At 37.3% G+C, this 15,145-nt stretch overlaps 1 protein-coding gene across 1 annotated transcript in view; it reads right to left on the reverse strand.

The window, feature by feature from the left end:
* Positions 1–15,145, reverse strand: part of SBF2 (SET binding factor 2) — a 498,680-nt gene that overhangs the window by 279,196 nt on the left and 204,339 nt on the right. The window contains exon 3 of the mRNA XM_070383912.1: positions 116–253. Within this exon, the coding sequence (XP_070240013.1) occupies positions 116–253 (138 nt within the window). The remainder of the gene's footprint in view (positions 1–115; positions 254–15,145) is intronic.

Below are 15,145 nucleotides of genomic sequence, written 5' to 3' on the forward strand. Positions count from 1 at the left end.
TAAAGTAAATCACATAACTCAAACTTGCAGTTCTAACAAAAACAAATATAGCATAATAAACAGATTCCTAAAAAGGTGCCCTTTGGCTATAATTTGGCTAGAAAAGTTATTGCACCTGAAGATTGATCTCTGCTTCATAAAAGGTTAGACACGAGCAGTAATGTCGATCTGAGTCAATATCTGTCAGGACCACCACAAAAAACGTTGGTTGCTTCCTCTCTCTGGACAGCTGCCATCCGCCAGGCTGACAAAACTAAAATCAGATAGAAAAAAATAAAACTGTTACATCTGAAAAGTATAAAGGTAAATTTATTATTTATATATCTTTTAAGAATGTTCAATGTTTTCTCATTTACAAAAATTTTTCAGATATGTCACTTCAGCCATTATTTTTAAAATCAATCACAAATTGATAATATTAGCATACTTCCACTAATGTGCATATGCGTTTTAAGAAGACAGCCTAGATTTTTCCAGAGATGCCACACATTCTGAGACCTAAGTTGGCATCCATAGGAACAGAGCACTGAGATGAAAGTTTTGTGTCATTAGAACAAATCATGAGGTAAGCTGAAGATAAAAGTACTCACTTCCTACCATGGATGGAAAATAGAATTATTTTAAAATATCATCATTAATCTAAGACTTCAATTCAGAAAAATAGGCTTTGTTCATCGAGACAGACCACATTCTGGGCTATAAAATACATCTTAATTTATTTAAAAGGATAGAGTTCATATAAAGCATGCTCTCAGACCACAGTAAAATTAAACTAAAAGTCAGTTACAGAAAAATGGCTGGAAAATCCCCAAATACTTGGAGATTAAATAATAAGACACTTCTAAGAATCTCAAAAGAAATTTTCAAATATATTTAACTAAATGAAAATATAACAACATTTGTGGGATTCAGCAAAAGCACTGCTTGGAGGGAATTTTATAGCAGTGAATTCATATATTAGAAAAGATGAAAATCTAAAATAAATAATCTAACTTTTAGGAAACTAGGACAAGAAGAGCAAATTAAATTCAAAGCAAGCAGAAGAAAAGAAATAATAAAATTAGATCAGAAGTCAATGAAATCTATAAAAGGAAATCAATAGAGAAAGGCAACAAAATCTAAAGCTAGTTCTTCAAAAAGAACATTAAAGTCAACAAGCCTCTAGCCAGACAAACTAAAAATAAAAGATACACATTATTAACATCAAAAATGAAAGATGACACATTACTACAGACATTAAAAAGATAATAAAGGAATACTATGCATAAGTCTACGTCCACAAATTTGATAATCTACATAAAATCAGTTTCTTGAAAGACATAATCTGATAAAATTCACCAAGAAATAGACAATGTGAATAGACCTAGATCTATTAAAGAATTTGAATCAACAATTAATAATCTTCCAAAATACAAAGCATCAGGTCCCAAAAGGTTCATTGGTAAATCTTAACAAATATTGAAGACGAAACTAAAACATCCTCTATAATCTCTTCCGTAAGACTGAAGCACAAGAAATACTTCCTGACTCATTCCATAAAGCCAGCATTACCCTAATACTAAAATCAGAAAAAAACAATTTACAATAAAACTACATATCACTGAGCTTCCCTTGTAGCTCAGTTGGTAAGAATCTGCATGCAATGCAGGAAACCAGGGTTCAATCCCTGGGTTGGGAAGATCCCCTGGAGAAGGAAATGACAACCCACTCCACCATTCTTGCCTAGAGAATCCCATGGATAGAGGAGCCTGGCAGGCTATAGTCAATGGGGTAGCAAGAGTCAGACACGACTTAGCGACTAAACCACCACCACACATCTCTCATGAACACAGTTGCAAAAAGCTTCAACAAAATATCTGCAAATTGAAAATACCAACATATGAAAAGAATTACACACCAAGACAAAATAAGATTTATTTTGGGTATGCAGAGCTGGTTCAACATTTGAAAACCAATTTATCACATGAAGAAGCTAAACAAGAAAAAGTGCATGATCGTATCAGTAAATGCAAAAAAGGAATTTGAGAAAATCAAATACCAATTCACGATAGAAACTCTCAGCAAAGTAAGGATAGAGGGGAAGTTCCTTAACTTGTTAGAAAAAAAAAAATCTACAGCTAACAATATACGTAATGTTAAGAAACTAGATGCTTTCTAGCTAAGATTAGGAACAAGGATGTCACTTCTTACCACTACTTTTCTAAATTATACTGAAAGTCCTAGCTAATACAATGAGTCAAAAAAAAAGGAAATAAAAGGTTTACAAATTAAGAAGGAATAAGTATAACTGTCTTTTTACTCCCAAATGACATGACTGTCTCTGTAGAAAACCTGAAAGTAATAAGCAATTACAGCAATGTTCCAGGATACAAGGTCAATAAACAGAAGTCAAGTCTCCTATATATACCAACAATGATCAAGTGTCATTTGATATTAAAAACACAATACTATCTTCATATATTAGCACCCTCAAAATGAAATACTTAGGTATAAACCTAATAAGCTATGTATAATATATATTATATATATAAATTACAAAACATTGACAAAGGAAATCAAAGAAATAGAGTGATTCCAATGTTCATCAATAGGAAGACACGATACCGTCAAGTTTCAATTCTTCCCAGCTTGATTTATAGATTCAATGCAATCCCCCCAAATCCAGCAAGTTACTTATGGATATTGACAAACTAATGTTAAAGTTGATGTGGAGGCAGAAGGCCCAGAAGAGCCAACTTAAATGCAAGAGCAAAGCTGGAAGAGTGACACCATCTGACTTCAACACTCACTATACAGCTACAGTCATCAGGACGGTGTGGTGCTGGTGAATGAAGATACAGATAGATCAATTAAGAACAGTGAGCCCAGGAACAGACCACGTGAATACAATCAACTGAAGTTTGACCAAAGAGCAAAAGCAACACAGTGGAGAAAAGACAGTGTTTTCACAAATGGTGCTGGACCAACAAAATATTCATATACAAGAAAATAAATCTAGACACAGACTTTGCACCCTTCACAAAAATAAACTCAGAGTGGACCATACATCTAAATGTAAAATACAAAACTATAAAATATCTAAGGATAACATAGGAGAAAACAAAGACAATATTTGTTTGGGCAATGACTTTTTTGATACAACCCCAAAATTATAAACCAGGAAAGAAAGAGTCAATAAGTCAGACTTCATTAAAATTCAAAACTTCTGCTCTGTGAAAGACACTGTCAAGAAAATAAGAAGATAAACTAAGGACTGGGAGAAAATATTTGCAAAACACATATCTGATAATGTATTATCATCCAAAATATACAAAAGAGATTTTAAAACTAAATAATAAGAAAGTGAACAACTCAATTTAAAAGACAGCAAAAGATCTGAATAAGATTATTGTTGCTCAGTTGCTAAGCCATGTCCAACTCTTTGCGAACCCATGGATTGCAGCATGCCAGGCTCCTCTATCTTCCACTATCTCCTGGAGTTTGCTCAAATTCATGTCTACTGAGTCAATGATGCCATCTAATCAATCTAATCCTCTGCTGCCCTCTTCTCCTATAGCCGTCAGTCTTTCCTAGCATTGGGGCCTTTTCCAAAGAGTCAGCTCTTTGTAGCATGTGCCCAAAATATTGGAGCTTCAGCAATAGTCCTTCCAATGAATATTCATGGTTGATTTCCTTTAAGATTCACTGGTTTGATCTCCTTGAAGTACAAGGGACTCTCAAGTCTTCAACACCACCACAGTTCAAAAGCATCAATTCTTCAATACTCAGCTTTCTTTATGATCCAACTGTCACATCTGCATCTGACAGGTGGAAAAACCATAGCTTTGACTATGTAGATCTTTGTCAGCACAGTCATGTATCTGCTTTTTAATATTCTGTCTAGGTTTCTCATAGATTTCCTTCCAAAGAGAAAGCATCTTTCAATTTCATGGCTGCAGTCATGGTCTGCAGTGATTCTGGAGTCCAAGAAAATAAAATCTGTCACTGCTTCCAATTTTTCCCCCTTCTATTTGCCATCAACTGATGGGACCAAGTGCCATGACCTTAGTTTTTAGAATGCTGAGTTTCAAGCCAACTTTTTCACTCTCCTCTTTCACCTTCATCAAGCAACTCTTCTTGGTTTCCCTGGTAGCTCAGCGGGTAAAGATTCTACCTGCAATGCAGGAGACCTGGTTTGATCTCTGGGTTAGGAAGATCCCCTGGAGGAGGGCATGGCAACCCACTACGTATTCTTGCCTGGAGAATCCCCATGGGAAGAGGAGCCTGCCAGGCTACAGTCCATGGGGTCGCAAGGAGTCGGGCATGATTGAGCAACTAAGTACAGTGCAAGATAGTAAGAAACTCTTCAGTTCTTCTTCAGTTTCCTTCTGAATAAATCTCTCTCCAAAAAAGATACACAGAAGGCAAATAAGCATATGAAAAGATGTTTAATATCATACTTCATAGTTCAGTTCAGTCGCTCAGTCATGTCCGACTCTTTGTGACCCCATGAACTGCAGCACGCCAGGCCTCCCTGTCCATCACGAACACCCGGAGTTCACCCAAACCCATGTCCATTGAGTCAGTGATGCCATCCAACCATCTCAACCTCTGTCATCCCCTTCCCCTCCTGCCCTCAATCTTTCCCAGCATCAGGGTCTTATCAAATGAGTCAGCTCTTCACATCAGGTGGCCAAAGTATTGGAATCTCAGCTTCAACATCAGCCCTTCCAATGAACATCCAGGACTGATCTCTTTTAGCATGGACTGGTTGAATCTCCTTGCAGTCCAAGGGACTCTCAAGAGTCTTCTCCAACACCACAGTTCCAAAGCATCAATTCTTCGGCGCTCAGCCTTCTTCACAGTCCAACTCTCACATCCATACATGACCACTGGAAAAACCATAGCCTTGACTAGATGGACCTTTGTTGGCAAAGTAATGTCTCTGCTTTTGAATATGCTATCTAGGTTGGTCATAACTTTCCTTCCAAGGAGTAAGCATCTTTTAATTTCATGGCTGCAATCACCATCTACAGTGATTTTGGAGCCCCGAAAAATAAAGTCAGCCACTGTTTCCCCATCTATTTGCCATGAACTGATGGGACCATAAGGGACTGCAAATTAAAAGAATGAGACACTGCCATATACTTATTAAAATGGCCAAAATACAAAATAATGACAATGCCAGATGCTGACAAAAATACAGGACAACAGGAACTCTCACTTATTGCTAGTGAGAATGTAAAATGGTACTACTAAATTGTAAGAGAGTGTGGCAGTTTCTTACAAAACTAAACATACTCTTACCTAAAAGCCAAATACTTACCCAAAGGAGTTGAAAACATATATTCACACAAAACCTGCACGTGGATGTTTATAGCAGCTTTATTCAAAACTGTCAAAATGTGGAAATAACCAAGATATTCTTCAGTAAGTGAAGGCACATCCAAGTGAAGGGATATTTTATTGCACTAAAAAGAAATGAGCTATCAGGCTTCCCCGGTGGCTCAGTGGTAGAGAATCTGCCTGCCAATGCAGGAGACATGGGTTCAATCCCTGGTCCATCAGGATCCCACATGCTGTGGAGCAACTAAACCCGTGTGCCACAACTACTGAGCCTGTGCACTAGAGCCCAGGTGCTGCAACCACTGAAGCCTGCACACGATAGGGCCCATGCGCCACAAGAGAAGCCCCATGCTGCAACTGGAGAGCAGTCCCCATCTCGCCACAACGAGGAAAAAAGCTTGGGCAGCAACCAAAACCCAGCACAGCCAAAAGTAAATAAAATAAAGAAATGAGCTATCAAGCCATGAGAAAAAATGGAGGAACATAAATACACATTACTAAGTGAAAAACAGTAGTCTGAAATGGCTGCATATGGTAAAATTCCAAATTTATAATATTCTGGAAAATATACAGCCATAGAGAGCAAAAAGATTAATAGTTACCTATGGCAGGGAAGACATAACAGGCAGAATTTCAAGGATTTTTAGAGCAGGGAAGCTATTCTGTGTAAGACTATAACTGTATATAAATATTATTATGTATTCATCAAAATCTTTAGATGTACACCAAGAGTGAAATCTAAGGTAAATTACAGCTTTCGGTTCCTGATGACATGATCAATGTGAGTTTATTCATCAACTGTGATAAATATATCACTGTGGTGGGGGATACTGATACTGTGGAAAGCTGCATGTTTGGAACTGAGAACACATGTGAATTCTCTGTAGTTTTTGCTCAATCATGCTATGAATCTAAAAGTACTCTAAAAAGTAAAGCTACTTCTAAAAAGATGAAAAAGAGAATATCTTGTTAACAGTATTGGAGAAATGGAACAGAAATAGAAACAAGCTCAACAGTACAGAAGCTCTCTGTACCAGGTTACCTTCTTTATCCTGCTTAGTAACTGTGCAGTTTCAGCATTTCATTCACCCTTTAAGAACCTTAGTTTCCTCATCCATAAAAGGCAGAATATTAGTACCCATCTACTAGTACTACAGATTTATACTTTACGTATACAGATTTATACAGTTATACTTTAGAACTGGACATGGAACAACAGACTGGTTCCAAATAGGAAAAGGAGTACGTCAAGGCTGTATATTGTCACCCTGCTTATTTAACTTATATACAGAGTACATCATGAGAAACGCTGGGGTGGAAGAAGCACAAGCTGGAATCAAGATTGCTGGGAGAAATATCAATAACCTCAGATATGCAGATGACACCACCCTATGGCAGAAAGTGAAAAGGAACTACAAAGCCTCTTCATGAAAGTGAAAGAGGAGAGTAAAAAAGTTAGCTCAAAGCTCAACGTTCAGAAAACTAAGATCATGGCCAGCTAGTCTCATCACTTCATGGGAAACAGATGCAGAAACAGTAGAAAACAGTGTCAGACTTTATTTTTTTGGGCTCCAAAATCACTGCAGATGGTGATTGCAGCCATGAAATTAAAACACGCTTACTCCTTGGAAGGAAAGTTATGACGAACCTAGATAGCATATTCAAAAGCAGAGACATTACTTTGACAACAAAGGTCCATCTAGTCAAGGCTATGGTTTTTCCAGTGGTCACGTATGGATGTGAGAGTTGGACTGTGAAGAAAGCTGAGCACCGAAGAATTGATGCTTTGAACTGTGGTGGTGGAGAAGACTCTGGAGAGTCCTTTGCACTGCAAGGAGATCCAACCAGGCCATTCTGAAGGAGATCAGTCCTGGGTGTTCTTTGCAAGGAATGATGCTAAAGCTGAAACTCCAGTACTTTGGCCACCTCATGCGAAGAGTTGACTCATTGGAAAAGACTCTGATGCTGGGAGAGATTGGGGGCAGGAGGAGAAGGGGACAACAGAAGATGAGATGGCTGGATGGCATCACCGACTTGATGGACATGAGTTTGAGTGAACTCCGGGAGTTGGTGATGGCCAGGGAGGCCTGGCATGCTGTGATTCATGGCGTCGCAAAGAGTCGGACACGACTGAGTGACTGAACTGAACTGAACTGAACTAGTACTCTAAAGATATGACACTGAAAGATGAACTCCCCAGGTAGGTAGGTGCCCAATAAACTACTGGAGAAGAGTGGAGAAATAGCTCCAGAAAGAATGAAGAGGCTGAGCCAAAGGGAAAACAATGCCCAGTTGTAGATGTGACTGGTGATGGAAGTAAAGTCTGATGCTGTAAAGAACAATATTGCACAGGCACCTGGAATTAACAGTCCATGGTAAATTGGAAGTGGTCAAACAGGAGATGGCAAGAGTGAACTTCAATACTTTAGGAATCTGTGAACTAAAATGGACCAGAATGGGCGAATTTAGTTCAGATGACCATTATATCTACTACTGTGGGCAAGAATCCCTTAGAAGAAATGGAGTAGTCCTCATAGTCAACAAAAGAGGCCAGAATGTTTGTACTTGGGGGCAATCTCAAAAATGACAGAATGATCTCTGTTTGTTTCCAAGGCAAACCATTTAATATCACTGTAATCCAAGTCTATACCCAAACCACTATTGCCAAAAAAGCTGAAGTTGAATGGTTCTATGAAGACGTTCAAGACATTCTAGAACTAAACCAAAAAAAAAAAAGTCCATTTCATCATAGGGGACTGGAATGCAAAAGTAGGAAGTCAAAATACCTGGACTACAGGCAAGTTTGGCCTTGGAGTACAAAATGAAGCAGGGCAAAGGCTAACAGAGTTTTGCCAAGAGAACGCACTGGTCATAGCAAACACCCTTTTCCAACAACTCAAGAGAAGACTCTACATATGAACATCACCAGATGGTCAAATGCAAAATCAGATTGATTATATTCTTTGCAGTCAAAGATGGAGAAGCTCTACATAGCCAGCAAAAACAAGACCAGGAGCTGACTGTGGCTCAGATGGTGAACTCCTTATTGTAAAATTCAGACTTAAATTGAAGAAAGCAGGGAAAACCACTAGACCATTGAGGTATAACCTAAATCAAATCCAATTATACAGTGCAAGTGACAAGTAGATTCAAGACATTACATCTGACAGATAAGACTGCCTAAAGAACTATGGACAGAGGTTTGTAACACTGTACAGGAGGCGGTGATCAAAACCATCCCCACAAGGAAGAAATGCAAAAAGGCAAAATGGTTGTCTGAGGAAGCCTTACAAATAGCTGAGAAAAGAAGAGAAGCAAAAGGCAAAGAAGAAAAGGAAAGATATACCCATTTAAATGCAGAGTTCCAAAGAAGAGCAAGGAGAGATAAGAAAGCCTTCCTCAGTGATCAGTGCAAAGAAATAGAGGAAAACAATAGAATGGCAAAGACTAGAGATCTCTTCAAGAAAATTAGAGACACCAAGGGAATATTTCATTGCAAAGATGGGCACAATAAAGGACAGAAACGGTATGGACCTAACAGAAGCAGAAGATATTAAGAAGAGGTGGCAAGAATACACAGAACAAAATTACAAAAAAGATCGTTACCCAGATAACAATGATAATGTGATCACGCACCCAGAGCCAGATATTCTGGAATTTGAATTCAAGTGGCCCTTAGGAAGTATCACTACAAACAAAGTTAGTGAGGTAATGGAATTTCAGCTGAGCTATTTCAAATTCTGAAAGATGATGCTGTGAAAGTGCTGCACTCAACATGCCAGAAAATTTGGAAAACTCAGCAGTGGCCACAGGACTGAAAAAGGTCAGTTTTCATCCCAATCCCAAAGAAAGGCAATGACAAAGAATGTTCAGACTACCATAATTGTACTCATCTCACACACTAGTAAAGTAAAGCTCAAAACTCTCCAAGCCAGGCTTCAACAGTACATGAACCAAGAACGTCCAGATGTTCAGGCTGGATTTAGAAAAGGCAGAGGAACCAGAGATCAAATTATCAACATCTATTCAATCATAGAAAAAGCAAGAGAATTCCAGAAAAACATCTACATGTCAAAGCCTTTGATTATGTGGGTTACAACAAACTGTGAAAAATTCTCAAAGGGATGGGAATACCAGACCACCTTACCTGCCTCCTGAGAAATCTGTATGCAGGTCAAGAAGCAACAGTTAGAACTGGACATAGAACAATGGACTGGTTCCATATTGGGAAAGGAGTACATCAAGGCTGTATATTGTCACCCTGCTTATTTAACTTATATGCAGAGTATATCATGAGAAATGTCAGGCTAGATGAAGCACAAGCTGGAATCAAGATTGCCAGGAGAAATATCAATAACCTCAGATATGCAGATGGCATTACCTTAATGGCCAAAGATGAAGAGAAAGTAAAGAGCCTCTTGATGAAGGGGAAAGAGGGAAGTGAAAAAGCTGGCTTAAAACTCAACATTCAAAAAACTAAGATCATGGCAACTGGTCCCATCACTTCATGGCAAATAGAAGAGAAAACAATAAAACCAGTGACGGACTTTATTTTCTTGGGCTCCAAAATCACTGCAGATGGTGATTGCAGCCATGAAAATGAAAAACGACTGCTCCTTGGAAGAAAAGCTATGACAAACCTAGACAGCATATCAAAAAGCATAGACATTACTTTGCCAACAAAGGTCCATCTAGTGAAGGCTATGGTTTTTCCAGTGGTCATGTATGGATGTGAGAGTTGGACTGTGAAGAAGGCTGAGCGCCGAAGAATTGATGCTTTTGAACTGTGGTGTTGGAGAAGACTCTTGAGAGTCCCTTGGACTGCAAGGAGATCCAACCAGCCCATCCTAAAGGAGATCAGTCCTGAATATTCATTGGAAGGACTGATGCTGAAACTAAAGCTCCAATACTTTGGCCATATGATGCGAAGAACTGACTTATTAGAAAAGACCCTGATTCTGGGAAGGATTGAAGGCAGTAGGAGAAGGGGACGACAGAGGATGAGGTGGCTGGATGGCAGCACCGACTCAATGGCCATGAGTTTGAGTAAGCCCCGGGAGTTGATGACGGACAGGGAAGCCATGGTCCATTGGGTCAGAAAGAGTCAGACTGAGTGACTGAACTGAACTGAAAAAATACTCTTGGGAAGCTCACAAAAGGTAACAAGAGAAAAGTACTCAGAATAGACTCTGCCATATAATTCTGAGAAGTAAATTTTACTTATTATGATTATTAACCCCCTTGATCTGCAGAGTTTCTAGTATCATATCTATAACACTTTCTTTCCCCTTCTTTGTCAGTTTTTCCCTGCTTCTTCTTTCATTGCCTCATTGACTCCCTGATTCATTCTAAAGAAACATCGAAAAAGTAATATTTGGATGAATTCCTACATTTAGAGAGACACATTAATCACTGTCAAAGCTTCTCTACCAAATGAAAAATTCTACCAGACACATTTCTTTCAGCACACATCATAGGGAATACATAAACAGCAGAAAAACTTTAAAAATACATGAATTAGTAAGTAAAATATCTTTCTCTACCACATTTTTGTTTTGAAATAGTAATTTAGTGAACAAATATTTATTTACCTCGTTAGTATCACTTACTCTGTGAAGCTTCTTCTGAAGCTCCCCAGTTTCTCTAAACCCCCTCCAAACCAAAGAATCAAGCAGTTCCACCACATGCTCCAAACCATTTTATAAATTCTTATTATAATAAGTAATTATAATAATCACAGTAACCTTTTATTCCTCTCTATATACACACATGTATATATATCACTAGAAGTTATATATTTTACTAATCCAGTACAGAAAAGTTAACTTGTCATTTTGTGTATATTTCTCCCTCAACAATTATTTATCCAAGTTACATGACTTCACATCTCAGATTTTTCTGTGGCCACTATAAGCCTATTTTATTCTAGAATAGCAGCCCTCAAAGTATCGTATACAGAATTACAGGAGTCCCAGTGGTTAAAACAGTTATCATAATACTACTAAGAACTGGTTGTTTCTTTCACTTTGTTGGCATTTACTTTAATGGTATTCAAGCTGGTTTTAGAAAAGGCAGAGGAACCAGAGATCAAATTGCCAACATCTGCTGGATCATGGAAAAAGCAAGAGAGTTCCAGAAAAGCATCTATTTCTGCTTTATTGACTATGCCAAGGCCTTTGACTGTGTGGATCACAATAAACTGTGGAAAATTCTGAAAGAGATGGGAATACCAGACCACCTGATCTGCCTCTTGAGAAACCTATATGCAGGTCAGGAAGCAACAGTTAGAACTGGACATGGAACAACAGACTGGCTCCAAATAGGAAAAGGAGTACGTCAAGGCTGTATATTATCACCCTGCTTATTTAACTTATATGCAGAGTGCATCATGAGAAACACTGGGCTGGAAGAAGCACAAGCTGGAATCAAGATTGCCAGGAGAAATATCAATAACCTCAGATATGCAGATGACACCACCCTTATGGCAGAAAGTGAAGAGGTACTAAAAAGCCTCTTGATGAAAGTGAAAGAGGAGAGTGAAAAAGTTGGCTTAAAGCTCAACATTCAGAAAACAAAGATCGTGGCATCCGGTCCCATCACTTCATGGGAAATAGATGGGGAAACAGTGTCAGACTTTATTTTTCTGGGCTCCAAAATCACTGCAGATGGTGACTGCAGCCATGAAATGAAAAGACGCTTACTCCTTGGAAGGAAAGTTATGACCAACCTAGATAGCATATTCAAAAGCAGACACATTACTTTGCCAACAAAGGTCCGTCTAGTCAAGGCTATTGCTTTTCCTGTGGTCATGTATGGACGTGAGAGTTGGACTGTGAAGAAGGCTGAGTGCCGAAGAATTGATGCTTTTGAACTGTGGTGTTGGAGAAGACTCTTGAGAGTCCCTTGGACTGCAAGAAGATCCAACCAGTCCATTCTGAAGGAGATCAGCCCTGGAATTTCTTTGGAGGGAATGATGCTGAAGCTGAAACTCCAGTGCTTTGGCCACCTCATGCGAAGAGTTGACTCATTGGAAAAGACTCTGATACTAGGAGGCATTGGGGGCAGGAGGAAAAGGGGACGAAAGAGGATGAGATGGCTGGATGGCATCACTGACTCGATGGACATGAGTCTGAGTGAACTCCGGGAGTTGGTGATGGACAGGGAGGCCTGGCATGCTGCGATTCATGGGGTCACGAAGAGTCGGACACGACTGAGCGACTGAACTGAACTGAACTTTAATGGTGGAAAAGGAATTGTGGGCAAAGTTGCTGGTATCTTAACAGTAATCAATGCAGCAGCACTAAACTATACTTATAGACATTGTATTCTTCAAAGCTACACCCTCGCAGTTTTATAAAAAGTTTCATTAATAGTTTCTTTGCTGATACAATAAACATTTTAATTTCATTATAACATCATCCCTGAATTAAAATATTCTGTTTCAAAGAATAAGTATACATAAAGCGCTTTTACAGCATATAGGAGTACAATAGCTGTGTAAGAAAAACTACTTGTGTAGTTGTTTAAATTGTAAGCTGAACCATTCTACCCACCCCCACGCCAAGAAAACCATTCTTTTACTTGAAAGAATAACTGACAAATAGGCTTATAAAGACTTATGTATTTGGTAGTCATTTTCTCAAAATGAATGAAGTGGCCTGTCACTTCAAGATAAAGATCTGAGGCTATTTGTTATCAATGATAAAATGAACTTTCAAGCACAATCATGAACCTGACAGCTTTGTATTCCTAATTAATAGGACAGTATTATTAGCTAACATTTTAAACACTGTATATGTTAATATTAGGAAGATCTGTATAACTCTCAATCCCTATTTGCCAAATTACTAAAGCATGATGCTATAAAATCTTGCATGGATAAAAGATCTTTCAAAGTGCAAAGCCAACAATAGATTTTATCACAGAGAATAAAAAATGTTCATTGATGTGTTTACATAACTCACATTACAATTAGCCTTTAGGAAATTTCCATTTATTGAGTACTGATGTAGTATTCAGACAAGAGTTTCCACAATATCTGAAAAGGCTACAAAAATATACCTCCTTTTTTCAATTACATATTTGTTAGACCTGATTTTCTTCATATACTTCTCGGTTAACCAAAACAACATACGGTATAAGCATGAATGTAGACGGAGGAATGAGAATCCAGTTGTCTTTTATTAAGTCAATATCAATAATATTTCCAAAAATATAATACCACTCTTTTTCTTACGTTTTTATTATGGAAAACAGTTACTTTTTCAAAAAATATGCTATTTAATATGCAATGGTTCATTGACCTTTTAAAAATAGTTAAAATTTTCTAGTTGTCATTTCTAACATAAAAATTAATAGCTAAAACTACATTAACAAAACTTTTTGCAGATTCTCAATAATTTCTGAGAGTATATATAAAGTGTGAGACCCAAAAGTATGAGACTTGCTATTCTAGTAAGAATGGGTGTTAATCTGTAACTCGCCTTGGCTTAAGCTAGCAGAAAGGTATAATCTTTGGTAGAACTCGGGAGTTTTAAACAGGTTTTAACAAAACCTAGAAGTGTTTTTCAAAATCCTCATGTCTGAGCTGAGATTATGAAATAATATAAGAGAGAGCTTGTATCATCAGGTCCCCTCATTCCAACAAACAAGTCTTCTGATACAAAGACAATCAGTTCTGTGAATTAATAACAAATAAACACATTCTCTTAGATGTCTGTCATTCATTACCATAGCTGCTCATTAGGCTTGGCAAATGGTACTGAAAGTTATACGTCATAGAATGACAACTATATATTTTCACATAATTAAAATGAAACTATAAGTTTTCAGTAAGGAATCAACTAAATCTTTTTTTGTGTTAGTTCCAATTCTACCAACTTCATTGATTTCTCAAATCAAAGGTACCTATCATAGAGGGAGAGTTCACAAATAACAAAGTAACTTTTGTAAGCCAATAGATACATTACTTAAATAAGCAATCATATATTTTGCTGCTAAAACTAGAAAAAGCAAGTTGTGCTTACTTTTATATCAAGTGCTTTACACATACAGAGAATATGACAAAATATTACAGAATAATTAAAGATTCCCATAACATTATTGTGACTAATTTGAATGATCTCTTAAAGGTGTAAAGTTGTAGAAGGTTCTTGAGATAATAATCACTCAGTATTTTCCAAGACCTTCATGTACATCTATAAATTTAAAGTTCACTAAACCACATTTCATTGTTCAACCTTTAATTAAAAAATTTAAAAAAAAAAAAAAAGAAAATTCCTCTCATAGAAGATAAGAAACACATAACATCCAGAAGAATATGAGAGTTTAGGTAGTAAGACCTCCTTACTCATTTCCCAAAGTTTACATTATAACAGGAATTCTGTTAAATTATGACTTCAAAAGTATTAACAGTGGGAATACTGGGAAATTACAAGGATCATTCTTTTCAGATTCAGTAAGTACTTATTCAAAATTAAGCTTAATGTGACCACAACTAGGACAGTAATAGTAATTCATGATAGGCCTGGTCAGATATTTTTTACTAAATGTTTCACAAAGAAGGTGTCAAGATAGCTGGTTATACATGACACCTTTTATTTCACACATCCAAGTACAGCTATATAAAGGAATTATTTTATTCTATGCTATAATTATAATTATACTATAATTAATATTATTAGAATCATACTCCAAGAGAAATTTTGATATTGTATTCCCAAATGAAATATATTAATTTATAAATATTCAATAAATAAACAATAGTTCATATAAGCAAATATACAGCAACTTTTTTCCAATGGATGAAAAGAAACAGTCC

Source organism: Bos mutus, chromosome 15 (genome assembly GCF_027580195.1).
Source record: "Bos mutus isolate GX-2022 chromosome 15, NWIPB_WYAK_1.1, whole genome shotgun sequence".
NCBI classification, from domain to species: Eukaryota; Metazoa; Chordata; class Mammalia; order Artiodactyla; family Bovidae; genus Bos; species Bos mutus.